This window comes from Hakea prostrata, unplaced genomic scaffold (genome assembly GCF_041222555.1).
Source record: "Hakea prostrata isolate BN-2017 unplaced genomic scaffold, UWA_Hpros_2 contig_35, whole genome shotgun sequence".
In the NCBI taxonomy this organism is placed as follows: domain Eukaryota; kingdom Viridiplantae; phylum Streptophyta; class Magnoliopsida; order Proteales; family Proteaceae; genus Hakea; species Hakea prostrata.
In genome coordinates, this window is record NW_028291154.1 from 189,042 (window position 1) to 215,453 (window position 26,412).

A 26,412-nucleotide genomic window follows, 5' to 3' on the forward strand; every position below is an offset into this window, starting at 1 on the left:
CTTGTGGTGCTGCACTGCTGTGCACAGTAGAGAGATGTGCACAATAGAGGATTTTTTTCCCTTCTACTCGGGCCTATGACCCTAGTTGATATGATTGGTTTGATGATGAGAAAAAAAAAAAAAAAAAAACTCACAAAAAAAAAAAAGAGAAAGAAAAAGAAAGTAATGTAGACTTTTTTCTTTTTCTTTTCTTTATTCATTTAAAACAAATACACTTCATCATGGACCAGCCGGCCAGATGGGCGAAGCCGAGTCAAAACCCTAGGATAGATCGGTTCGATTGTGCAGGTCTGTCAGGCTCGCGGCTTACCCGAATTGCAGCCCTTTCACTTCTCCCACTGTCTGTTAGTTTTTATCTTCCTCTTTGCCCTGGTTCCTCCTTTCGTTCATAAGTTCCCTTCCGCTGTTCTCCGAGCTAGTGATCCTCGATTATGTGAGAGCAATTCAACGAGGAAAAAGATAAGACAACCGATCAGGAGTGTTTATTGTCAGTATTGTTTGCTCTACCAGGTTCTTCCGCTTTGCATTTCTCCTTTTGTTTTAATAGATCAATTTTTCTATGTTTCTTCAGTTGTATGTTCTTCTTTTTAGTGATGAAATCGATTAGTTGAAGCAGTTAGTACAACTTGCAGGAGAGAATGGTGGTGATACAGTTTATCTATTATCTCCGTGACTTCATAGTTCTATTTGTTTGACAAAATTGCCTAGAAGAGAGTAATATAGAAAACTTTATTAAAAAATTGTGTTTTTCTTTTTAATTATGAAATCAGAATGGGGACCAGACTTTCTCTGTTTTTAGCATAGAATTCGTTTGTGAAAACAATTAGCAGGATGAGAGGAACACTGCCATCAATATAACTTCTCAGGTCATGCACATGAAGTAGTGGCATGAACTGCAGTTTCCGCACTAAGTAGTTACCTCGATCCTACTTGACAGGCAATAAAGAGAGATAACATTTGAAGGAGAAATCAGAGGGGAAGAAGCAGCAGAAATAGTATGGGTTGAAGTTTCAGAAGAAGAAGACATTTTTTCCATTAACGGTGGCAACTGATATCAAGAAAAATGTTTTGCTATCTTATTCACTATAGGATGGGTTTAATATATAATGAAATTCAATAAAAATTACACACATTGTATGATACTATACTTGAGTTTTAGTAGAAATCATCTTAGTAAATCTGTCTTTTGAGTTTCCAACAACCAACTCATTCAACGGATCATTTAAAGAATTTGCAAATGTTCTGTTTAAGCAGAAATTTGAGAAGCATAAAAGAAAGAGGCACTTCGATTGAAATTCTTTTGGCAGATTTTTCAGGTCGGCACTATTGTGTCTTGAAATGGCATTTTCTAGAAGTGCAAAATTCTCTATTGAGTTACTCCTCAAGCGGGTTAAATATTCAATGCATTCTGGGCATTGTTACTGTTCATTGGCGCATGGAGAGGCTTACATTGCTGGAATAACACAATCAAGAAGCTTGTTTGATTCTCGGTGTGCTTCTTCTTATCCTTATCCTCAATTATCGTTTATGAGAAGGTTCAGTAGCGGTGTTCCTGCTTCGGAGCAGATGAATCTTATCAGATTATTGAGGGAAAGAACCAGTGCTCCAATAAAAGATGTCAAGTCTGCTCTTGTTGATTCCAATTGGGACATCGGTAGATATACAAATTTTCCCCTCCTTTATCTTTTGATTCTTCTACGTCTAATTTTGTTTTTAATTATTATTTTTAACTCATGCTTGTCATCTTAAAGTAATAGTTTCTTATGTAGACGCTGCCCAAAAGGACCTGCGGAGAAGGGGCATAGTTCTTGCATCCAAGAAGTCCTCCCGAACTGCTGCTGAGGGTTTGCTTGCTGTAGCACAGAGTGAAAACAAAGCAGCTGTTATTGAGCTTAATTGCGAAACGGACTTTGTTGCAAGGAATGAAATATTCCAGTACTTGGTTAGTATGAGTTCGCCCACCCCTCTTTTTTGAGTTTGATTATGAAACTTCATTATGCTTTAGTTCCTTAGCATGAAGCTTGGGTTTTAGCTTTCCCCGAAATTCCTACATGCATCAGTAAACCATGGAAATGGAGAAAATCAACAAATGGGAACCAATTGATTTCCAATGACTCTTAACTGGGTTGGGGAAAAGTAGAGAGGTTATTCCTTGGTTGTAAGTCGGGAACAGTGACCTTGTCAGGCACTTTCCCATCCATTTTAGATGTTCAGTCACTTGAAATGGTTCGTGAGTCCACTTAAGAGTAAGTAGTGCATTTCTTTTTGGATGAAATATGTCCATGATACATGCTAATTTGACTTGATAACTGCGGCTGATATTTCTCTTTAATATACCAATCTAACTGACATGTGGTCTTTTTCTTCCAGTAACTGTTTTATGAATTTTTATCACTGTAGGCTTTGTCTTTGGCTAGGATAGCTCTGTCAGTTGACAATGCTGCCGAACAAGTCTCTAAAGCCATTCCTATTGGATCAGAAAACTTGGAGGTGAGACTTCCCCCCCCCCCCCCCCCCCCCAAAAAAAAAAATAAATTATCGCAAAAATATTTTTTTGGATGGCCCATAAAGTGCTCAGATATTTTGGAATAGTTTTTATGATCACATTACAAGGGCCTTAGCTCAACAGTGAAATTACTCCATTGAGAGCAAGTGGTTGCAGGTTTTGAGTCCAGAAACAGCCTCTCTGTAAAATCAGGGGTTAGGCTGCATATGTTATGACCCTAACTGGAACCTGCAGTTGCAGACCTCGTGCATTGGGTATGATAGTTTGTATGATTACTCAATCCTTCTCTTCCCCACCCACTACAGTTCCTCCTTCCTGGAGCAGCTTGCTATAATTAAAAAGAAGTCAAGAACTATCATCCAAAAACATGTGTGAATACTGAAATTTGTCAGGAATTTGAAGTTGATCTTTTCATATGTTGTTGTTATGTTATCCTATCCAGTTCCCAATTTTGTTCACTGTTCTTTTTTCCCCTGAGGTGGGGCTGTGGGGGGCAGCTTCACTAAGGCTGTATTTGGTTGGATATAAAAAAGAATAAAGGTTGTGCTTGGCATGTTGGTGAAGTGCTCAATTGCTGAATGCTTAGTCATTGATCCAGCTCTGGGAAACAGCCTATTTGGAAACATGGGTAAACCAATATATGTTTGACATTCCGTGCCCTAGACCCACTGCGTAAAACATCTTTTTTGGGTTGGATGGAGAAAAGAAAATTAAGCATTTTTGTCAGTCAATGATGAGGTTTAAGATGATGAGCTGGGACCATAAACTGGCAGAACCAATTTGGGTGTGAAAATTGACAGTTGACACCTTTCCAGCATATTCAACTACAGGCACCACAGTCTGCTCCTGTTTCTCCAACCTGTAGATGATTTTATTTGTAGCGTTTGCTTGTAAAATCAGCGTCTGATGTCCACATTCAGACCACCATGGTGACTTAACAATCACATGTAATGGTGTTACTTTTGTAGAAAACAGGTTGTAAAAACGTTGCTACACTAATGTCTGTTGGGGGGCTGCTGACTCCGTTGGGTCATTAGGAAATCTAGAAGCACTGTTTTCCTTGAAGCCAGAAAAAAAAGGATACTCCATATCGCCACCCCAGCTACTACCAGCATAGGTCTCTCTATCTTTCTCTTCCTTGCCCTCTCACCTGGCTTTATTTCTCTTTATTCCTCTGCTAACCTGGCTGTAATTTTCTCCCTTGAACCCCATCATGATATCTGCCAATTGCATACCCGCTGTCTCATCCTCTTTCTTTTCTTTTCTGGTAGGAGTTTTCTTGTGAAATCTTCTTCTTCCTTTTTTTTTTGGGGGGGGGGGGGGACTTCACTGCAAGATTTTCTATTTTGCAAATTTTAGGAATTGAATCTCTTAAGCCAATCTGGGAAGACGCAAACAGAGAGTAAATCCTTAGAGATGAGAAGAAATGTACCAAATTTGTACAGTTTTCTTTCCTGGCATTCAAAATACAGCTTAAGAAAAAAGTGTATGATCACTTACCAAAAATTTAAAGAAGGGAGTACTGTCAATCTCCATCATAGTATCATCTGTCACTTACACTAGCACCTGTTTTTGTCAGTTTTGCTCCGTATACTTGTTCTTTCTCTTTTTCTTCCCATTGCTGTTACTTGCTTAAAATAATTTTTTTGGCAAGCAAAGAAAAAATATATTTATGAAGAGGTAAAGAAGCAGGATGTTGTGGATATGTTGTCTGTGGGCGGGCTGTATGAAAAAATGGCACACAGAATAGTGAAAATACAATTCTAGAACAGTTTATCCCCTTTAGACATCAGAGACCTGCCAAGCCATTACAGCATTATTGCAAAAAACAGCTCCAGAAAAAGAGTAATGTTTCCGTTGTGACTCGTTTTGGGGGAATGCCCTTCTACCTCTATAAAATTTGCCTTGAATGCTGATGTGGTTGGTCTGATTTTCTATCTTCTTTTTACATACACAAAAGCTGATCGGGACTGTACTATGGTACAAACTTGGTCTGGACCGGTTGGGTCTGGTCTGGTGTTTCATAGATGAGCCTAATCTTCTTATGGGCTGGGTGAGTTGCACCTGCCCCCCATGGTATCTGCTTTTTGTAATAAGATGGTCTACCTTCAATTTTTTCTTAATATATTGTCTAGGGCCAGAGTCCAGGTGAATTGATTACATTGTGAGGGTCTACAGGAGGGATCGTGAAATCCTGATCGGCATCACTGGATGGGAATTGTCTTTTGTTTATGCCAATATTTTCTCTATTATGATATGAGTTGGTCTCCTAGCCCCATTGTACTCAATTCTCAATGAGAGTTGGTTAGAAAATTGAAAAAAAAGATGATCCTGGTGGAGTTGTAGTTGCTTTGCTAACATTTCTAATAGCATCTGTTCTTTTACGCAGAGCTTGAAGATAAACTTAGACCATCCAAAACTAAGTGGGGAATCAACAGTGCAAAGTGCAATTACTGAAGTGGCTGCAATTATGGGGGAGAATGTGACATTTAGAAGAGGATATCAACTGTCTTCATCTGCGCATGGTGTTGTTTCTTCATACCTCCATACAAGTCCCAAACCAGGTATGGCAGCTTCTGAGAAGTGTTACCATAGTTTGAGCAGAAGAGTGGGGCTCCTTTCTGAGGAAAAATGGTTACATTTCTACTTGAGTTTGAGATGTTGGAGCTGATATTTCCCAGGTTCCATTATCTTGTAGAGGTTGCCAAGCTTGTTTAACTTGGATGCAGGTTTGGGTCGTATTGCTGGAATTCTAACTCTAGAGGTGGAGGATGAAAATGTGCAATTGGATGCTCTCCAGGAAGTTGGTTCACAGCTAGGAATGCATATTGTGGCAGCAAAGCCATTGTTCCTGTCTAAGGAACTTGTCTCCAATGAAGCGCTAGAGAGTGAACGTGACATATTGAAATCTCAGGTACTATGTGATGTAATCTTGCCTGCATTGAGTAATCATGCTGTGCTGTAATAATTGGGATGCTATCAGGATAGTTTTTCATTAGTTAATTTTGAGAAACAGTGTATATGCGTTACGTGGATTACCACTTTGCTTTGCCCATTGGCTGATACCTACTTCAGGATCTAGTGGTTGCACTGTGAGAGGAGCGTTTTAGAGGTGGCAACAAAATGGTGAGGAAGCTTCTTTGGAATATTAATTAAACAAGTTTTCTGCTGAAAAGCCCAGAAAGAAGTCATGTGGTCGGATGGTCAGCTATGAGCTCTTATGCATGTGCGGGTAACTAGGCTAAGTAAAGAAAGACTAGAAATCCTGAACTGATGCGACATGAAGTTGGGAAACTTGAAAGGCATAAAATGGTGAGACTGTGAGAGTGATATCTCATACTCCAATAGAATAATATGGCTTAACTTAAGGCCAAAAAAGAAGGTCCTATTATGGGGATTATGTGTCTAGAATATCAAGGCAAGGTGATATTTTGATTGGGAGGCAGTTCCCTTCTCAGTCTCTCATAGCACTTTAGGTACCTGGCAGTTATCTGTTTATTGGTAAGCAGTTTTTCCATGAGTATGATGCAGAGCCAGCCCCTAATTAGGGCCCTTAGACTTGCTGCCCTGCCCCTTAGAAGCCCATTGACCCCTAGGCTTGCTGCCCAACAGCACTTCAAATCATTATTGCATGTCCATGCTTAGCTTCTTTGTTTTTTTCCCTCCTTCCCTATCAGTGATAGTAAGTCAGAGGCAATTTTGTAGTTTTGTCCAATTAGTTCTAGTAATTCTTTAATTAGTGTCATTAAAGGGTCCACGATTTATGGTCCCAGTCAATGTGAAGGTCTGAGTTATAAAGACCTACTCGAGTTATTATTTCTATTTCTTAAAGGGTCCATGATTTAGCCCAGTCAATGTAAAGGTCTGAGTTTTATTAAAGACCTACTTGAGTTAGTATTTCTATTTCTAAGTCGAAGTCAATTAGTTTGTATTTTCAGTTTGAGTTTATTCATGCATTCTATTCATTTAAAAATTCCAGCTTGTCATGTATAAATATGCCCCTCCACTCATGGGAAAGGCACCAATTCAGACTTTCAAAAAAGTATTCTCCGATTGTATGCCCCTTTGTTACTGTTGTTATTGTAAGCATGTTTTGTTTAGTTTTGTAGGTCCAAGATTGAAGAAACACTCAGGTTCTTGGTAAAGTCAAACTAGATCTGTGCTATGGCTGAATAAATTACCTTCAAGAAGCCATTCCATTCACTCGGAAGCTCTACAAAGCTCCCCATACCAGTATCTGGCAGTTGCCTCCATTCCCCTTCACCACCTTATAATTATTATTATTATTATTTTTATTTTCTTGAATTTTGAGACCTCCAAAGACTCCCAAACTTCAAGGTCAGGTCTGTGCCAATCTAATTGTTAGATTTGTCCCATATCTGGAGGATCATTTCCTTACGTTATTATTTACATTTCCTCCAAGTTTTAGGTCATTCTAACACCTATGGACCCCTAGTTCCCCATTCATCACCTTCCACGATCACGTTGATTTCAATATATACTTTTTTAGTATGAAATCTCCTTGAATATTCGATCTCATAACCAAAATCGTTGCCTAGTAGTCAGTATAGAAGAAAATTCGATCGAAATTGTCGAAATTTTGGTCGAAATGTCTGCATTTTTAAAAAACGAAACGAAATTCCAATTATTTTGGAAAAGTGTCAAATTTTGACAGAAATTTTGGAGATTTCGACCATTTTAGAGGTTTTGACCGAAATTTCGACCAAAATTTCGAACATTTCAACATTCAAACTTGTTTTTCCTTAGTTTTTGTTGATTTCTATCCCATTTTCACCTAATTTCCACAACTCCTTTGCCTTCAAACACCTCTTTTGCTCATTTATTTGCCTCCAAATTTCCTCCTAAGCCACAACAGTTACAAAGGAAACTTAGGCAACAATAGAATGTGAAGCATAAGCCATACCCAACAATTCCAAACTTCCCCTTTTTTATTTTTGTTTTGTTCATGCCTTAAATGATCTTGTATTGCCTTGAAATTAATATATGTTTAGCCTAGGACTATGATCTATGATTGTGTTTTATCACTTATCTTTTTATTATTTGCTACCATTTTTTCATTTTCTAATTTTAATAATTATTTTCTAAAATTATATATTTTTATTTTATGTATATATGATATATAGGCTTCAACTTAATATATGTGAGACACCATCACTTGATCTAGTCAGTCATTTTATTTGGTTGACTTGTTGTATATTTAACCATTCTACCAAACAATTCATGTATGCTGATGATTCTATGCCTTTATACAATACAGTTTGCACTTGTCGGAACCAGTCATTTGTTAGTATACTTGAATGATAAATTTTCAATAGTTTTTTCTTTGGGCAAAATACTAGTTCCATTGTGTTTATTATGCTTGAAATAGGTAGTATTCTAGAATCCAAATCATTTTGAGTCCATATGAGGCCCGAAATTAAAGTTTCAATTTCCAGTAAAAAGTGTCCAGTTTCAACCGAAACATCGAAATTTCGGCCTTTTGCAAGGTCGAAATTCCTGTTTCGGTCGAATTTTCTTCCTTGGTAGTCACATGGTCTAATGGCCACATCAACTATCAACATGTATCAGTTGGTATACCATATGAGTATCTTTCAGGTTGTTTTGGTATGTATCATGATGTGGGGCCTATATCAAGCCCTGTCGGCCAATATGCATCAATGCTCAAGAACTTTTGATGTATGTAAGTACATATTGATAAGTACATGTCATATTACCAATGCAAGGTTGGTCAATTGGAAAGATCCATACCTCTCAGTGGAGAGGTCATGGGTTTGATCCTTGTAGATGACATATATAATATCCCCACCCCCTTATATATAAAAGCTCATGTTTCAAAAAAAAAAAAAAAAAAAAAAAAAAAAAGTTTAGGTCATATTGAATCAGTCCATATCAATTGATACAAAGCAATACATCTCGGAGACACTAGTTTCTAAAACTGTGATGTATACTGGTATTTGTTAGGCATCACGTAAACACCAATACATATCACCCTGTATTATATTGTATTGGTCGATGCTTTAAACCATGATCACAGACCTTTATGCATGAGTCTTTTTGATGTGTGGTGGTGGAGGCAAAAAGAACAAGGGGAAGTTGATTTGATTGAGAGTGTCACGTAGTGTTGTATGGGCTTCCTAGGTATAGTGAACCAACAGAGAGAGCCTATGAGCTGTTTGCTGAATTTGTCGCACACCATGTGTGCTTGTGTAAGATGAGGGGTTTTATTTTGGTATGATAAACATGTTGGACCAGAACTGAGCTAGATAGGTATTCTTTGAATATGATCGTGCGAGTCTTTTTTTTCACTGCTTTGCTGGGTAGGCACTTTTTTATTTTTATTTTTATTTTGGTGTAATAAACATGTTGGACCAGAACCGAGCTAGATAGGCATTCTTTGAATATGATCGTGTATTTTTTTTTCCACTGATTTAGCTGGCAAGGCACTTTTATGTTTTCTTCCCAGTTTTTCTGCTATTAGTTCTCGACGACCAGCTCGTTTACGGGCTGATTGTAAATTAGATTGTCTACAAGCAGCCCAACCACCAGAAGGGGGGGGGGGGGGTCCATTAGCCCCCCTTTTTTTTTTTTGAGGGCCCCCCCTTATTGGGTTTTTTTTTTTGGTTGTTGCTTTTTGTTTTAAAAAAAAAAAAAAAAAATTTTTTTTTTTTTTCTTTTTTTTTTTTTCTTTTTTTTTTTTTTTTTTTTTTTTTTTTTTAGATAATTTTTTTTAATTAAAATAACTTTTTTTTTTTTTTTTTTTTTTTTTTTTTTTTTTTTTTTTTTTTTTTTTTTTTTTTTTTTTTTTTTTTTTTTGTTTTGTAATTTTTTTTTTTTTTTTTTTTTGAACTTCTTCGAGAGTCGGATATTGAGATGACCACCTTAAGAGCTCTCCAACCAAGTTGGAATAACTAAGATGCCTGCACACACAAAGAAAGCAAGAACGGTCCGGCCTAGTTTTGGTCGGGGAACCGCCTCCGACGCTCAAATCAGCCTAGGTAACAATAAAGGTTCTTGAGAGAATTCTCAAGAACGTAATGAGTAAGTACTCAGATGAAAGTTCTCGTTACCTTTCTCCATGTTGGAGGTAGGTTTATATAGAAGTTACCTGGAGGCGGCGATTCCTTAGATTCCGGATCGTTAGTTGAGGAGTGAGTGGAGTAGTGGAATAACGGCTCCTTCTTTGTCGCACCTGATATCGCCGTTATGATGACTCACCTCCCCAATTCTCGGAATAGATATGCTGAGTGTTTATGCGTAACTAACTCTTCTTGACTTAGTCAAGAGAGTCTTCTGAGAAATGCTAGAGTTGGATATTTTTCCCAAGTGTGGCACTTCTCCAACGAAGAAATGAACTCGCCAAGAGGGAGGTGTCTCTCCCAAATGAGGCCCTCGGGACCTTCTTTAGGGAAGAGGTGAGCCATCCCACATGGGAGGTGTCTCTCCCGAATGAGGCCCTCGGGACCTTCTTCAAGGAAGAAACCAGATTACCAAAAGAGGTGTATTTGTCCCAGAGTGAGGCACTCGGGACCCTTTATGAGGGAAGAGAATCATCAACCCGAGGGGGGTGCATCTCTCCCGAGGGGGGTGCCCTCTCCCGAGGGGGGTGCCTCTCTCCCGAGGGGGGTGCCTCTCTCCCGAGTGGGGGTGTCTCTCTCCCGAGGGGGGAGGATCGGGACCATATTTCCCCACAACAGAGCCCCCCATTCCGTGCGATTGACTTCTCGAACGTATGGAATGTTACTCCCAGGCTTCTTAGAAAATTTTCTTTCTTCTTGGATAAACTTTTAAGACGTCGTCTTGAATGAGAGCCATTATTTCTCCAAGGCCTTCGTAATTCCCAACCGTCGTACTAATTCACATTTATTGCTGCTCCTGATATGCGAATGGTCGTGTTATCTCGGCCGTTGATCTATTCGATCAAGGGCCGTTTGATTGAGATCTTGAGTCCCTTAATCTTGACCGTTGTGTCTGTTCATTGTTGGTCGTTGGATCGCGACCTTTCATGTGCCAGATCTCAACCGTCGCTTTGCTTGATTCACAGCCGTTGGATGTGTCTCTTCATCTTCCTACTCCTCACTATAAATAGAGGTTCAAACCTCATTTTCAATTTTTTGCTTGCAAACTCCCTCTCGAAGTCCCCCCGATCGCGTTGCTTGCTTTCTCCAACTCGCTATTCCAATCTTCAAACCAAGTAAGTTTCTCTAACTTTTCTTCGTTTCTTTCCTTTGTCATTTCCGTATTATGGATAATTTAAGAAAAGGCAAGGAAATAGCCCGAGCTCCCTCCCGACTGGAGGTCCCGACCGCCACGATCTCCAGTCCCGAGACGTCTTCCCGAACCCAATCCATGCATTATTCCAGTGAAGATGCTTTCTCTGGCTCTTCTGACTCTCGTATTGTGAGAGCGACTGCCGACTTAGCTAGGGACGACCCTCTTGACCAAGAACCTCTTTGCTCCGACTTAGGAACGGACTTAGTCAACCTTGGTCTTTCTATGGATTCTTCGGATGAGCGGGAAGTTGATAGTATTAATCAATCTCCTAGTAAATTCCGAGTGAGTCAGAGGCATTATTCGCCTCGCCCACCCCTTTCTCGTCCCCAAGATTGCCACAATCGCTGGCTCGCTTTTATTTTCTCCGAATTGCTTTCCGAAGAAGCAATTCTCGAAGAAAGGAACAAACCCAAGACGCCCTCTCACATTGACTATAACCTCAAGTCTTCGGGTCCCGAGTTCTATCCCGGAGATCTCAACCCCAAATATCTCCAGCGTCTAAGGGATTTCTGCGAAATTCCAAAAGACTATCTCTTTCAGCTCCCGTCTTCTTCTAGTCGGGTTGGAGAGCCCCGAACGGGGCCTTCTCCCTTTACTACGATGCCTTCTTAGGAGGTCTTCGCTTTCCCGTTCAGAAAATTTTTGAAGACCTTCTCGTCCATTACGGAATTTCTCCCTCCAACCTTATTCCGAATAGTTGGAGAAGTGTTTCTTGCTTTGTTGGTTTTTGTCATAATGTGGGAGTCGAACCAACATTCCCCCTTCTTCATCGTTTCTTTGAAGTTAAGAGTCAATCAAAAGGGGTTGGCTCTCTCTTCTTCGTCGGGCAACCGACGCTATGGAATGGTCGTGCAACATCATTTTGCCGAAGTCTATGCCTACCTCCACCAAAGGGGTGGAGACATCACTTTTTTTTTTGCCAGCCCCAGTTCCGCCGCCTTTCCCAACTTCTTTTGTGAAGAAATCCAACTCTGATCTTAAAAGACTCAACAATCCCATTGAGTTATCCGCTGCCGAAGAAGCGGCTTTAGAAAAGATCATCCAGGTCGGCGAAGATTCAGCCGCAGTTCACGGATATTTACCCGAGTATCCGGCTGCTCTTCGCTTGTGGGGGCTTTTCTCCGGGTGAGCCCCTTCTTCATTGACATTCTTCAATTTTGTATATTTTTCTTATCTTCGCACTTTCTGACTTTCTTCGTTTGTTGTCGCAGTGTCTAGCAAATTGGATATCGACGCTCTTCGTGCCTTGACAACTGGGAATGTCAAAGAGGCTTTCGCCTGAAAGCCAGCGAAGAAAGGTGGTGCCACGGACACGGGTCCCGTTGTCCAAGCTCTCGGCGCTCCGGGGTCGTCCAAGCCTTCGGGCAAGAAGACCGCAAGGAAGAGCATCTCCTTGGGAGGGGGGCCTCCCGAGATAGGTATTCCCCGTGCTTCTCCTTCAAGCCGTTCGGGAAGGCCCTTGAAGAGGGCTCGGGAGAGTGAGAAGGCCGTTGAGGAGGACTCCCCAAAGTCCCCTGTCTTCGTTCCCGGCTGGGATCTGACTTCTTCGGACACCGTGCTGGGGGACTCCAACACCGCGCATCTTGGCTTCTTGAGGGGATGATCCCTTCGGACCGAAAGTATCTGAAGGATCTTTCGGACGACAAATTCTATGCCAATGCCTACAGGTAATTCTCCATCCTTAGTCCCTCATAGTTCTCCAAGTGATTTCTTTAACGTGGTATTCCGTATTTTCTCTAGGTTCTTCTCTGGAGGGGCGCATTACATGGGCGAGTGCCTAATTCGTTCCGAGCACTTGAGAGATCAGCTTCGAGAGCTGAAGGAAGATCAGGAACGCACCGCCGCAGACCTTTCTGAGTCTATTAAGACTGTCAGGTCATTGAAGAAACGTGACGAAGAAAGGGGCTTGAAGCTGAAGGAGATATCCCAAAGCAAGGCGGCTCTCCAGGGGGAACTCTCCGAGGCCAAGGAAAATTTGGAAGAGGCCCTTCAAGAAATGGAGAAGTTAAGGCGTGAGAAAGCTGAGATGGAGTCCATTGCCGGGCAACTTCGCGAAGAAGTCCGAGTCGGTAAGCTTCCCCGTCGTGCCGATGAGGTGCCCGAGGTGGTCCAGAAAGAGATCATCACTTCTTACCTCGGCACTTCTCAGTTCAAGAATCTCCAGGTGGCTCTCTCTGCTTCGACCTACCATCTCGGGCTTAATGACGCTTTTACTGCTGTTCTCCGACGGGTCGATATTCCTAACCCGAAGGAATTAGGCGGAATGCTAGACGGTAGAGTTTATGAGACTCTTAAAAGAGCCGTACCCGAAGGGGTTGTATGCCAAGAACCCTTCAGCCCTCCCGACCCTTTTCTTTATGTTGATGATGATCAAGCGGGGGGCTCTGGAGAGAGTCTTGAGAAGGAAGCTCCCGGTGGCGACGGGCTTGGTGAAGACAATCCTCCCGAGCTTGAGAATTCTCCTGAGAAGTGAAAGACTTCAGCCTTTTCTTCCTTCCGTTTTCTGAGAAACGTTTGGAATTTTTATAAACAATGTTTTTTGAATTTTGCGCAACTTTGCGCTTTCTCTGTAATATTGGTCCTTGTGGCCAAATGTTTTGAATAGTTGCGCAACTTGTTGTTTTATTCAAACTGAGGCATTAAGCTTCTCTGTTGACTGGTCTCGTGTGTCTTCTCCCTTAGCGTAATGCCTTAGGGTTGATGATATTTTGATTTCTCCCAAGCCTTTATTACAAATGGTCCCGAATATGGTCCCGAATGAAGGACTTGGGGAGAAATGTATCTCATGGATAAAATTCCATCTCATGAGAGTCTCACTTGGATTTTCATGAGAGGTGGGGAAAACTCCCGAGTGGCTACCCGAGCGAGGTCCCGAGTGTAACGCCATTGAATAATTCCATCTCATGAGAGTCTCACTTGGACTTTCATGAGAGGTGGGGAAAACTCCCGTGTGGCTACCCGAGTGAGGTCCCGAGTGTAACGCCATTGAATAATTCCATCTCATGAGAGTCTCACTTGGATCATGAGAGGTGGGGAGAAACTCCCGAGTGGCACCCGAGCGAGGTCCCGAGTGTAACGCCATTGAATAATTCCATCTCATGAGAGTCTCACTTGGAATTTCATGAGAGGTGGGGAAAACTCCCGAGTGGCTACCCGAGCGAGGTCCCGAGTGTAACGCCATTGAATAATTCCATCTCATGAGAGTCTCACTTGGAATTTCATGAGAGGTGGGGAAAACTCCCGAGTGGCTACCCGAGCGAGGTCCCGAGTGTAACGCCATTGAATAATTCCATCTCATGAGAGTCTCACTTGGAATTTCATGAGAGGTGGGGAAAACTCCCGATGTGGCTACCCGAGCGAGGTCCCGAGTGTAACGCCATTGAATAATTCCATCTCATGAGAGTCTCACTTGGACTTTCATGAGAGGTGGGGAAAACTCCCGTGTGGCTACCCGAGGGGAGGTCCCGAGTGTAACGCCATTGAATAATTCCATCTCATGAGAGTCTCACTTGGACTTTCATGAGAGGTGGGGAAAACTCCCGTGTGGCTACCCGAGTGAGGTCCCGAGTGTAACGCCATTGAATAATTCCATCTCATGAGAGTCTCACTTGGAATTTCATGAGAGGTGGGGAAAACTCCCGAGTGGCTACCCGAGCGAGGTCCCGAGTGTAACGCCATTGAATAATTCCATCTCATGAGAGTCTCACTTGGACTTTCATGAGAGGTGGGGAAAACTCCCGTGTGGCTACCCGAGTGAGGTCCCGAGTGTAACGCCATTGAATAATTCCATCTCATGAGAGTCTCACTTGGAATTTCATGAGAGGTGGGGAAAACTCCCGAGTGGCTACCCGAGCGAGGTCTCGAGTGTAACGGCCATTGAATAATTCCATCTCATGAGAGTCTCACTTGGACTTTCATGAGAGGTGGGGAAAACTCCCGTGTGGCTACCCGAGTGAGGTCCCGAGTGTAACGCCATTGAATAATTCCATCTCATGAGAGTCTCACTTGGACTTTCATGAGAGGTGGGGAAAACTCCCGTGTGGCTACCCGAGTGAGGTCCCGAGTGTAACGCCATTGAATAATTCCATCTCATGAGAGTCTCACTTGGACTTTCATGAGAGGTGGGGAAAACTCCCGTGTGGCTACCCGAGTGAGGTCCCGAGTGTAACGCCATTGAATAATTCGAAGAAATAGATGTCGGCAATGAAGACGTGGATTTATTGAAAATCAAATGGTCTTTCGACTTTACCTGCAAATGTTACATATTTGGATTAATTCTATTGATAGAATTTCCGAAGGTTCATGGAATTCCAAGTTCGATCAATTGTCTCGCCCGTGGCCAAGCTTTTTAGCTTGTAGGTTCCCTGGTTTCGTCTCTTGTTCGACGAGATAAGGTCCTTCCCATGTGGGTGAGAGCTTGCCTTGGTTTCTTGGGTCTGAAGCCGCAACTTTGCGGAGCACTAAGTCACCCGTACGATGTCTTCTATTTTTTACCCGAGTATTGAAGTATCCAGCTACTCGGTTTTGATATCTTTGATTCCGGTATTCCGACATGCTCCGTATTTCGTCTATTAGATCAAGATTACTCTTCAAGCCTTCTTCGTTTGCTTCTTCATTGAAGTCAGTATATCTCTTTGATTCTGCCAATACCTCCACATGGACAAGTGCTTCTGTGCCGTAGGCTAGCCGAAAAGGTGTTTCTCCCGTAGGAGTTCTAGCCGTGGTGCGATATGACCAAAGGACGCTTGGTAATTCTTCCACCCATTTGGTTCGACTCCGCCTCCAAGCGCTTTTTTATTCCATCCAACAGCGTCCGATTGGTTATTTCAACTTGCCCATTGCTCGCGGATACGCCACGGATGATGTTCTATGCTCAATGTGATATCTTTCACAAAAATTCTTGAAGCCGGCTCCGATAAATTGCCTTCCATTGTCAGTCACAAGGATCTTTGGGATTCCAAATCTGTAGATGATTCTTTCTTGAAAGAACTTCTCCATTTGTTTCTCAAGTAATGGATGAGAGAGGTTCGGCTTCCACCCACTTAGTGAAATAGTCGATTGCCACGACCAAATATTCTCTATTGTTGGCGGCCTTAGGGAGCTTTCCCACCAGATCCATTCCCCACATGGCGAAGGGAATCGGACTGGAGACAGATGTAAGAGGGACAGCCGGAGTCTTCGGAACGGATGCATGAAGTTGACATTGCTTGCATTTTCTCGACATATTCCACGGCATCTTTTCGAATAGTCGGCCAATAAAGGCCTTGGCGTATTATTTTATGGGCCAAAGCTCGGCCTCCCATATGCGCCTCCACATATTCCTTCGTGTACTTCGGCTAAGGCATATTGAGCTTGAGAAGGGCCAACACACTTTAGAAGAGGTTGTGTGACCGATCTTTTATAAAGTTGTTCTTCAATAATGGTGAACTTCGCCGCTTGATTTTTAACTCGCCTTAGCCTCCTTGACGTCTTCCGGAAGGATATCGTTCTTCAAATATGATATTATTGGGCTCATCCAACTAGGCTCTTCTTCAATATCCATCGCCTCGGCCTCCCGAATGCTAGGAATTTCTAACTGTTCAATATAAACGGCTGAGCCTAAGGTCGAATATTTGGATAAAGCCAACTTGGATAACTCGTCTGCTACTTCATTTTCCTTTCTCGGAATTTGCTTTATCTCAAGATGATCGAAATAATGGCGACAATCATCAATTTTGGCTAAGTAATTTGCCATTCTTGTTTCCTTTGCCTCGTACACGCCACGAACTTGATTCACGATCAATCGCGAGTCGCTTCGGACTTCCAATTCTCGGACTCTTAGGGCTCGGGCAAGTCTTAGTCCCGCTAAGAGGGCTTCATACTCGGCCTCATTATTAGAGGCTTTAAAGTTGAATCTTAAAGCATAATGAATAGTGAACCCATCCGGGCTGATAAGCATTAGTCCCGCCTCCACTCCCCGAAGAGTTGCTCGAGCCGTCAACATGCAAAGTCCATAACTCGGACCGGGTGAATTTTTTACTCCCGAACTAGGCATGCTATTCTCAAGAATGAAGTCGGCCAGAACTTGTCCCTTTATGGCTGGACGAGTTCTATACTCAATTTGATACTCGCTCAACTCAATAGCCCATGTGACCATTCTTCCGGCTAAGTCCGGGTTTCGTAGTATCTTCTTCAACGGGAAGTTGGTCAAGACTACAATTGGATGAGCTTGGAAGTATGGTCTGAGTTTCCGAGATGCGATTACAAGTGCTAAGGCTTGTTTATCCACATCCGGATATCGTGTCTCGGCATCTATTAAAACATGACTTATGAAATAGATAGGGTTTTGTGAAGTACCTTCTTCTTTTACTAAGACCGCGCTTACCGCCGCCTGGAGAAATGGCTAAGTATGTGAATAATTGTTCTCCCGTTGAAGGTCGGGCTAAGAGAGGTGGAGTCCCGAGCTTCTCCTTCAACTTCTCGAACGCTTTCTGACATTCATCGGTCCATAAGGTATCCTTTGCCTTCCCGAGCTCTTTAAGAGCTTTGAAGAAAGGCAAGCATTTCTCACCCGATCGTGAGATAAATCTGTTTAAGGCTGCTACTCTTCCGGTTAGACATTGGATGTCTCTAACCGTCCTTGGTGACTCCATCTCGAGCAAGGCTTTGATTTTCTCCGGGTTTGCCTCAATTCCTCTTCGGGATACCATAAACCCAAGGAATTTTCCGGAAGAAACTCCGAAAGCACATTTCTCCGGATTTAGCCTCATCTCGGTATGTTCTCAAAGTATCAAAAACTTCTTCAAGATCTTCCAGATGACTTCTTCGGACGATACTCTTTATGAGCATATCATCCACATATACTTCCATATTTCTTCCTATTTGGTCTTTGAAGACTTTGTTTACCATTCTCTGATAAGTGGCCCCAGGCGTTCTTCAACCCGAATGGCATTACTTTATAAAAGTAACTTTCTCGATCCGTCATGAAGGCCGTATCCTTCTCGTCCTTGGGATTCATCATAATTTGATTATATCCCGAATAAGCGTCCATGAAGCTCAATACTTCATGTCCCGCTGTAGCGTCGATCAAAAGGTCGATCCGAGGAAGTGGATAGCAATCCTTTGGGCATGCTTTATTCAAGTCCGTGTAATCTGTACACATTCTCCATTTGCCGTTGGCTTTCTTCACCATGACTACATTCGCCAACCAAGTTGGGCATTCTATGGGTTTTATAAAACCCGATTGCTCTAGTTTCTCCACTTCGGTCCTGATGGCAGCATGTTTCTCGAGCGAAAAATTCCTTCTTTTTTGGATCATTGGAATTGCATCGTCCCTTATCCATAAGCTATGTTCTGCAATTCTTCGATCTATTCCGGGCATGTCTTCGGCCGACCATGCGAATACATCTAGATTGTTTTGGAGAAACTCGGTGAGTTCTTCCTTGAATTCCGTAGGTTGTTCGGACCCGATCATAGTCCCTCTCTCGGGAAGATCCGGATGAAGTTGAATTCGCTCAAGCTTTTCAACTGGTTCGGCTCTCTCGCATAGCTTCTTCATCCCGGTCATCCCGAATTTCAATACTCATTGTATTGCCCGATCTCTCGGCTTTTTTGACTTTCTTAAGATAATTCACATAACATTGTCTGGAGAGTCGCTGATCAGAAGAGCACTCCCCGACTCCCGCCGTGGTTGGAAACTTCAACTTCATATGTGTTGGAGAAACCACCGCCCCTAAGGCGTTAAGAGTTGGCCTCCCGAGTAGAACGTTGTAAGCTGAAAGGTCCCGAACCACCATGAATGTTGCTTGGACGATCGCATCCCGAGGGGAGGTCCCGATCCTTAGATCCAATTGGATAGTCCCTTCGGATATGGCGGACGACCCGGCGAACCCATATAAATGAGTCCCGCATGGAGTCATCATCTCGTCCTCAAACTTCAATTTCTTAAATGCTTCATAAGATAGTAAGTCGGCGGAAGATCCCGTGTCCACAAGAACTCGGTGAACTTCTCGGTTTGCCAATTTCACTTTGATAACTATAGCATCGTCGTGAGGAGAAGTGACGCCCTTGAGATCTTCGTCGGTGAAGGTTATTGGATCTGGGCATAAGTCATTTCTTCGTTTTCTTGGCAATTGCATCGATCCAACGAACCGTGCCTTTTGCTTCGCCTTCTTAATGGATTCTTCCGTCGGATTTCCCAAAACGATGTAAATGGGGGAAAACTCCCGAGTGTCGGGTTTCTTCTCGGGATTCTTATCCGCCCTCTCGGGACTTTTGGATCTCGAGTCTTTTAGTTGATCTAGGTGGGGACTTCTCTCGATCTTGTCGCTTCTTCTCGAAGATATTTTTCAAGTTGCCCCGCCTCGGATGAGCTTCTCGATCTCGATCTTTAGATTTCTGCACTCATCCGTATGGTGACCGTAGTCTTTGTGGAAACGGCAATATTTTGTCATATTCCTATCTTCGGGTCGGGCTCTTATCTTGCCCGGCCACTTCAAGTTGTCGTTGTTTCGATCCGTAATAGAATTTCTCGACCTCTTAGTATTAAGAGGTGTAAAGTCTCCATTAGCGAGTCTTTCTTTCCAAACTCCCTTTTTGTCATCTCTTGCCCGAGCATTTGAATTTTGACCTCTTTCTCCATAATTCTTCTTTTCCTTTACGCCTCTCGTAGACTCTTCCCGGGCTTCGATAACTTCTGCAACCGTTGCTTGTTTTTGGCATTTCTTGAGAAGTGCTCCATAAGTCCTCGGCTTGTCTTGGAGTAATACCTCGAGCAAACGTCTTTGGGTTATTCCACTCCATAGCGCATTGTACGCCACCGTATCATCCAATTCTTCAACTTCAATAGCCACTTTATCGAACTCGAGAAGAAAGTCCCGAACGGACTCATTTGGTTTTTGCCTCGATGGCAAAAAGGCTATCTCGCTGTCTTCTTACTCCCGATGCAACTTCGGAATCGGGCAATAAATTTTCTCCCGAGTTCTCGAAAGTTTTGGATGGATCTTGGCGGTAGGCTAGAAAACCATTTTATCGCCGGGCCTTTGAGAGATGCCGGGAAAGTTCGGCATAATAGCTCATCTTCTCGGCCAATAACAGCCATGACCGATTTAAAATAACTAATATGTTCTCGAGGATTGGACTTACCTTCAAAGGGAGTGAATGTCGGCATGATAAAGTTCGGTGGAAGAGGTGCTCTCATGACTTCTTCTCGAGAAGGGTTCTCTATCAACCACATCATAGTCGCCATCGAGGTCCCGATCATCAAGTCGTCTCTCCATGGCATCTAATCTTCTCCCGAGACCATGCGCCTCTTGACGCACTTGCGGAGACCGAACACTTCCGAGATCAGAATATTGGGAAGTTGGTCCATGAGAAGATCCATATTGACTAACCGACCCTCTCGGGTTATTAGATCTAGAATGGCCTCTTCCGTGACTTTCTCCTTCTTGCTCCCGAACTCCTTCATTTCTCGCGCCCTTTTCTAGGTAAATCTTGAGTTTGCCTAAGCCCAGCCAAACGGTGGAACACACTTCCCCTTGACCGATCCTCTCGGGGACGTGGCTCTTCAATATGCACTCCTTGAGATCTTTCTCCAACCCGTTCGGCTGGTCTCCTTGGTATTCCGGGGATTTCTCCTTTCTTCATTCATCGGGCGTTGCCTATCCCGAGTCCGACGGACGGCTTCACGCCTTCGTCCCTCTTGGGAATTTCCGGGGGTCCGGATGGTACCCCGATCTGATGGACTAAGCCTCGAACAACTCCTTGGAGTTCCAACATTTGTTGTTGGACTTCTCTTTGCATATTCTGCAAATCGGCCACTGTCGCTGGAATAGGAGGTTGACTCGAACCGCCTTCTCCAAATGGAGTTGGAATAGTTAACGGGGGATTCTCCGGAACTCCTTCTTGACCTTCCTCTGGAATAGGAATTTGTCGATCTAGAGAAGGGAGAGTTTGTTCTTCAACACGTCCGTTTTTCTGTCTCCCTTTCTCTCGCTCGAGTGAGAATTTGAGAACTTGCCACCCGAGGTGTGGTACGTCTCGTCATGACTTTTTGTGACGTTTCCCACGACGGCGCCAAATTGTTGCGTCTAGAACTTCTTCGAGAGTCGGATATTGAGATGACCACCTTAAGAGCTCTCCAACCAAGTTGGAATAACTGAGATGCCTGCACACACAAAGAAAGCAAGAACGGTCCGGCCTAGTTTTGGCCGGGGAACCGCCTCCGACGCTCAAATCAGCCTAGGTAACAATAAAGGTTCTTGAGAGAATTCTCAAGAACGTAATGAGTAAGTACTCAGATGAAAGTTCTCGTTACCTTTCTCCATGTTGGAGGTAGGTTTATATAGAAGTTACCTGGAGGTGGCGATTCCTTAGATTCCGGATCGATAGTTGAGGAGTGAGTGGAGTAGTGGAATAACGGCTCCTTCTTTGTCGCACCTGATATCGCCGTTATGATGACTCACCTCCCCAATTCTCGGAATAGATATGCTGAGTGTTTATGCGTAACTAACTCTTCTTGACTTAGTCAAGAGAGTCTTCTGAGAAATGCTAGAGTTGGATATTTTTCCCAAGTATGGCACTTCTCCAACGAAGAAATGAACCTGCCAAGATGGAGGTGTCTCTCCCGAATGAGGCCCTCGGGACTTTCTTTAGGGAAGAGGTGAGCCATCCCACATGGGAGGTGTCTCTCCCGAATGAGGCCCTCGGGACCTTCTTCAAGGAATAAACCAGATTACAAAAGAGAGGTGTATTTGTCCCGAGTGAGGCACTCGGGACCCTTTATGAGGGAAGAGAATCATCAACCCGAGGGGGTGCATCTCTCCCGAGGGGGTGCCTCTCTCCCGAGGGGGTGCCTCTCTCCCTCCCGAGGGGGTGCCTCTCTCCCGAGGGGGGGTGCCCCTCTCCCGAGGGGGTGCCTCTCTCCCGAGGGGGGTGCCTCTCTCCCGAGGGGGGGTGTCTCTCCCGAGGGGGAGGATCGGGACCATATTTCCCCCCAACAATGGCCGGGGGGGGGGAGGCAGATATAAAAAGGGGGGGGCAAGGGGGGGGCGCGGCGAAAGAAGGGTGGTGTTGGTGGTGGTGGTGGGGTTTGGGGGTAGATTGTTGGTTTTTTTTTGCTGGGGGGTTGGTTGGATGTTTGGGGTCTGGAGGGGGTGGAATGGGGTGTGGGTTGTTTTTTGTTTTTTAAAAAAAAAAAACAAAAAAAAAATAATAAAATAAAAAAAAAAAAAAAAAAAAAGTAAAGGTAAAAATATAGAATAGAATAAAATAAGGAGAGAAGAAGGGAGGAAGTGGGGGTTTTTTGGGTGGGGGTTGGGGGGGGGGGGGGTTAGAAGTTAGAACTCATAACTTACTAAGTTTCAAACTTTCAAGTACATAGATAAGTAGACAACAAATGAACAGATTGTTACATTGCTATTGTGCTAGCCTACTAGTGTTAGGTCTAATAGATTTGTCCTTGTAATCTCTCCTCCCCTATACCAAGCACAATACATATCCTATGACATATGGACCATATGGTTGTCCAGGTGGTCAACAATTGCAGCTCTATGCATCACTTCATCTACATGGCTAAGAAGTCCTGATGGTGGGAAGTGTGAATACATAACTCCTGATAGAGGGGCCAGTGGTTGTAGTTGAATGTTGAAGGTTTGATCCACAAACGTACATGACCCCTAAGAAGAACCTTGGTATTTGAAAGGGACACCATAATGAGCATAACCATAAGGTCTCGTTAGTGTCCGACTTTTTTAGCCCGGGGGGACACCATAAGGTCCATGATCATAAGGTCCATAAGTGGAACCAAAAGCAGAACCAACACTCTTAAGAGCACTATCATGTAACTGGGAATCGGCGGGTCTATACCATCCTGATCCTCTAGAGGTGGACGCTCTAGAATCATCTAAGCTCATGGATCTCCTCGCATCAACCGGATAGTAAGACCCATATAATGTGTGCCCATTGTGTTGTATCTGAGTTGTTTTTCCTTCCCCTTCTTGGTATGTCAAAGCAGTATGACCTCGAGATGCAGGTCCACCGTGGTCCGAATCCTGTGTCGCATGGATGATCTGACTCTCATTTGTGAATTTTGGTGGTAGACCTCCCCATCCCTGACTCTTAGTTGATGTTGGTGCTCGTGGTGGTGGATCAGTGGAATCCTGATCACGAGGTCCAAATGTGGTGTTTGAATGCAACAGAGTTTTAGAAATTAGGTGAAATGAAGGAAGAAAACAACAAAAAGTGGGAAAAAAAAAAAAAAACTCAAAAGGGGTCGAAATGCCCACTGGGGAAGCTGGGAAAGCTGGGAAAAGCTTGGAACCTGCAATATAGCGCATGTTCCGATAAAAAAGAAGTAATTTATAACGTGAATGTGTCATTTCAGCCAAAACTGGTCGAACCTGAAATTTCGGCCAGTTTAGACCGAAATTTCCCCAAGTTTTGATTAAAAAAAAAAAGAAGGTACTGGGACGAAATTTTTGACATTTCGTTTCATTCTCAATTTGCAGGTATTTTGGTTGAAATTTCCCCAATGTCGACTGAAATTTATCTGATGGGTAGAAAAATGATTTAAATAATGCCACTGTTTATGTGCCATTTGTGTGGTTTTCCCCCTTTTTCAATGAAAATGTTGTTTCTTCTGTTCACTCTTTCAGGCTGAATCATCAGGGAAATCTCAAATGGCCATAGAAAAAATGGTGGAAGGTCGTTTGCGGAAGTATTTTGAAGATGTAGTCTTCATGGAGCAGAAGTTTGTTGTAAATGACACTATCACTGTCAAGGTATGTGAAGACTATGTTCCAAGTGATTAAATCTTATTTATTTTTCACATTATCAGGGGGATGGGGCTAGAGAAGAAAGGAAGTTATTTGTTTATTAACCCCTGCAGTATTTTTATCTTGAAATACTGTAGGAATATTCATTTTTGTCTGTTATAGGCCATGCTTTTGTTCTCGGTCATTAAGTGAGTCACTTTTTATTTTATTTTTATAATTTTTTTTATTTTGCTGAAGGATAGCTGATGGCAGGATAATCTTAGATTTCTTCATTTCTGTGCATTGTTGACAAAAGCCATTTGTTTAGTTAGTTTAATGTGTAGTCTTTTTTGGTTTTCACACATTTGGAAAGATAATACTTACCACGCAACGGATGACTTTTGAGTCATTCTCCAAAGGAATGCTCCAATTGTGGGAACCACCTTCCTTCAGGTCCCCTTTTTTTATTTTTATTTTTTTGTTGTTGGGGGGGGGGGGGTATATTCCTACATGTGTGCATGTCCTGAGATTATGATGAGCATGCGACTCCTTTGTTGGTGGTAATAACACTCATTGTCCCAGCTATGCTATATTCACATAAACATTGCACTAACTTGGCACTCTTAACTACAGAGTGCAAGCTGCAAGTTGAAGTCTAAGGAACTTGTGCTAAAGGCACGGATGATTAGAGGTTCAAATCCAGGATCAAAATCCTAGGTTGTGGATGCTATGAGACCACCCAATTGCTAGATAATTCAACTAACAAAAGTAGTGGCTCTGCTTTAAGTACTACAAGTCAAGCTTACAAAGGAAAACAAGTAGAATAGCACATATGAATCGGGAAGGGGTATTAATGGAAAAATAATTAAGACTTAAGGAGAATAAAAAGATAAAAGGGGGCACTATTGGAAATAGGCACGATGACAAAAGTTAAAAACAACATAAAAGAGAGGGCATTATGGTAAAATAAACCAAAGAATTATCTTTTGTTAGAGGGGAGAGTAGTGTCTTCTTCCTCCAACCAAAGCTAAGAACAGATCAAGTATTTGAACTCCAGCAGGGCTAGTCCTGACTTTTTAAACGTTGTTAACACTGATCAACGTTGAGCTATTGGTGTTAACACTGATCAATGTTGAGCTTTTGAAGTCAACTCCCCTGCTTATGACAAATATTCTGCACAGTCACAACCTCTTCACCCTTTGGTTCTGAGATTGTTGATATTAGGGATTCTGAATCCTTTGCTAGCCTTGCAACGGCTGAATCAGCCCTCTTTGGGCCATGCTACTGCACTATGTCAAGAAATCCTATTAATTGGGTTCTCTACCACCTGCAATCCTTACTGAGTCAAGAAAAGATGAGTGGGATTTCTAGGTTTGGCTTAATTGAGTTTGACCTCTTGGCCTTGTCTTTTGGTCTATTTTGCTAGTATTATGTATTTCATTCTCTTTCTGTGCCCTTTTATGTTTGCTGTAAGGCTTGGTGCCGCCTGTTGAGCCTTCTTGCTTCTTTTGTGTATTACTCTCCCCCTTCCTTTCATTTGGTTAGATTTTTTTCCAGCTGAATGGTAATGAATTTTTTATTCATCCAAAATAATCCTACTTTTAGCTCTTCCAAAGCAACAACCAATATCAAGTTGGAATAAGGAACAGCAACGGATTGAAGTGGTATGAAGTCCAATTCAGCTGTAAGTGGATCCCGAACAATAACTTCGATCTCAACCTCATGATACAAAAGCTATTTGGGAACAGTCACTAGCGTTTTGGTCACCCTATGAAGGTGACCTTAGTCCAAAGTATCTGATCAAGGTGGGTTGTAGAACTGGAATTTTAAAGAGCTTTCTTAAGTCAACAGTACTCTTATGGGGAAGGGAACTGTAACAGAGGTAGAAAAAGGGATAGGGAAGTAGCAAGAAAGTAACTAGCTGTTTTGGCCATGTTTTTGTCTAACAGTCGACCTGTATGATGCGTGGACCTATATAACTAGCTGTTGAAAAACTAGCCGTCATAAGCTCAATAAGCCAGATGGTCACTTGATGGTTGACTTAAAGATTGACTGTTAGGCTGACGGTCTCAACTGTTAGGCTACAAACTCTGTATGGTCAATACAGCCAAATTGCCAGTTAGTTGACCTGCGCTTCGACTGTCACTTATATCATGCAGTTTAATGTGAAGTTTGTGAAATGATAAACTATTCAAAAGTCTGACGTTATAGTAGCTCATGCACTCATGCACTTACGCTTAAAACATGAAAATCTGAAATTGCATTTTTATGCAATTAGAACATGCCATGTGTCCTAGGCTAAATGCAGGGTCTTGATATCTTGTAAAATCTTCAGTCCTTTGCTTTTGAAGTATATCTTCTTGTGTGAAGACATCCTAGGTAGAATCCCTCTGCTTGATGTGCATTTTCAGGCTTGATGGTCAGGTAAGTAGGTTCTGTTTATTGCACACTCTCAGGGTTGATTTGTCCTTACATGCTAAAGTGCATCAAAACTTTGTTAGTATACACAAGGAGATTGTTAGTGCATTTTTATATGTTTGTGATCTTCAAAAGAATCAAAACTAGTTGAGGGTCATTTCACGACTTCTAATGTATGCTCTCTCTTATGCAAGCTGCCCAATATAAAAGATTAGAATAATTTAAGATTACTCATGTGCTGCGAAGGTCCAAATGATTAGGCAGGAGACTGTGTCAGTGCAAGGCTCACATGGTCAAGATGTGAGAGGGTTTTGGGAAGCATTCCTCACTGTTGGCATGGATTCACCCCCACCTTTTTATAATTTAACATATTGACAACTCAACTTTATCAATTTTGGGCACATGGATCCTTGCCCTCCAAGCAACTCTATTTGAGGTTATAGTAGATACAAGATCTAAACCACG

General features: G+C 42.7%; 1 protein-coding gene across 2 annotated transcripts in view; it reads left to right on the plus strand.

Moving 5' to 3' along the window:
- Window positions 1–299: 299 nt before the first annotated feature.
- LOC148999140 (elongation factor Ts, mitochondrial-like) overlaps window positions 300–26,412 on the plus strand; it is a 28,698-nt gene continuing 2,585 nt past the window's right edge. The window contains exons 1-7 of one of the 2 annotated variants that reach the window (XM_089141440.1): window positions 300–510; window positions 1,317–1,654; window positions 1,770–1,942; window positions 2,401–2,490; window positions 4,896–5,070; window positions 5,236–5,420; window positions 23,431–23,556. In XM_089141440.1, coding sequence (XP_088997566.1) covers window positions 1,339–1,654; window positions 1,770–1,942; window positions 2,401–2,490; window positions 4,896–5,070; window positions 5,236–5,420; window positions 23,431–23,556 — 1,065 coding nt within the window. In that variant the 5' untranslated portion in view covers window positions 300–510; window positions 1,317–1,338. Of the gene's footprint in view, window positions 511–1,307; window positions 1,655–1,769; window positions 1,943–2,400; window positions 2,491–4,895; window positions 5,071–5,235; window positions 5,421–23,430; window positions 23,557–26,412 lie in introns of both variants that reach the window. The other variant, XM_089141439.1, reaches the window with a different exon arrangement.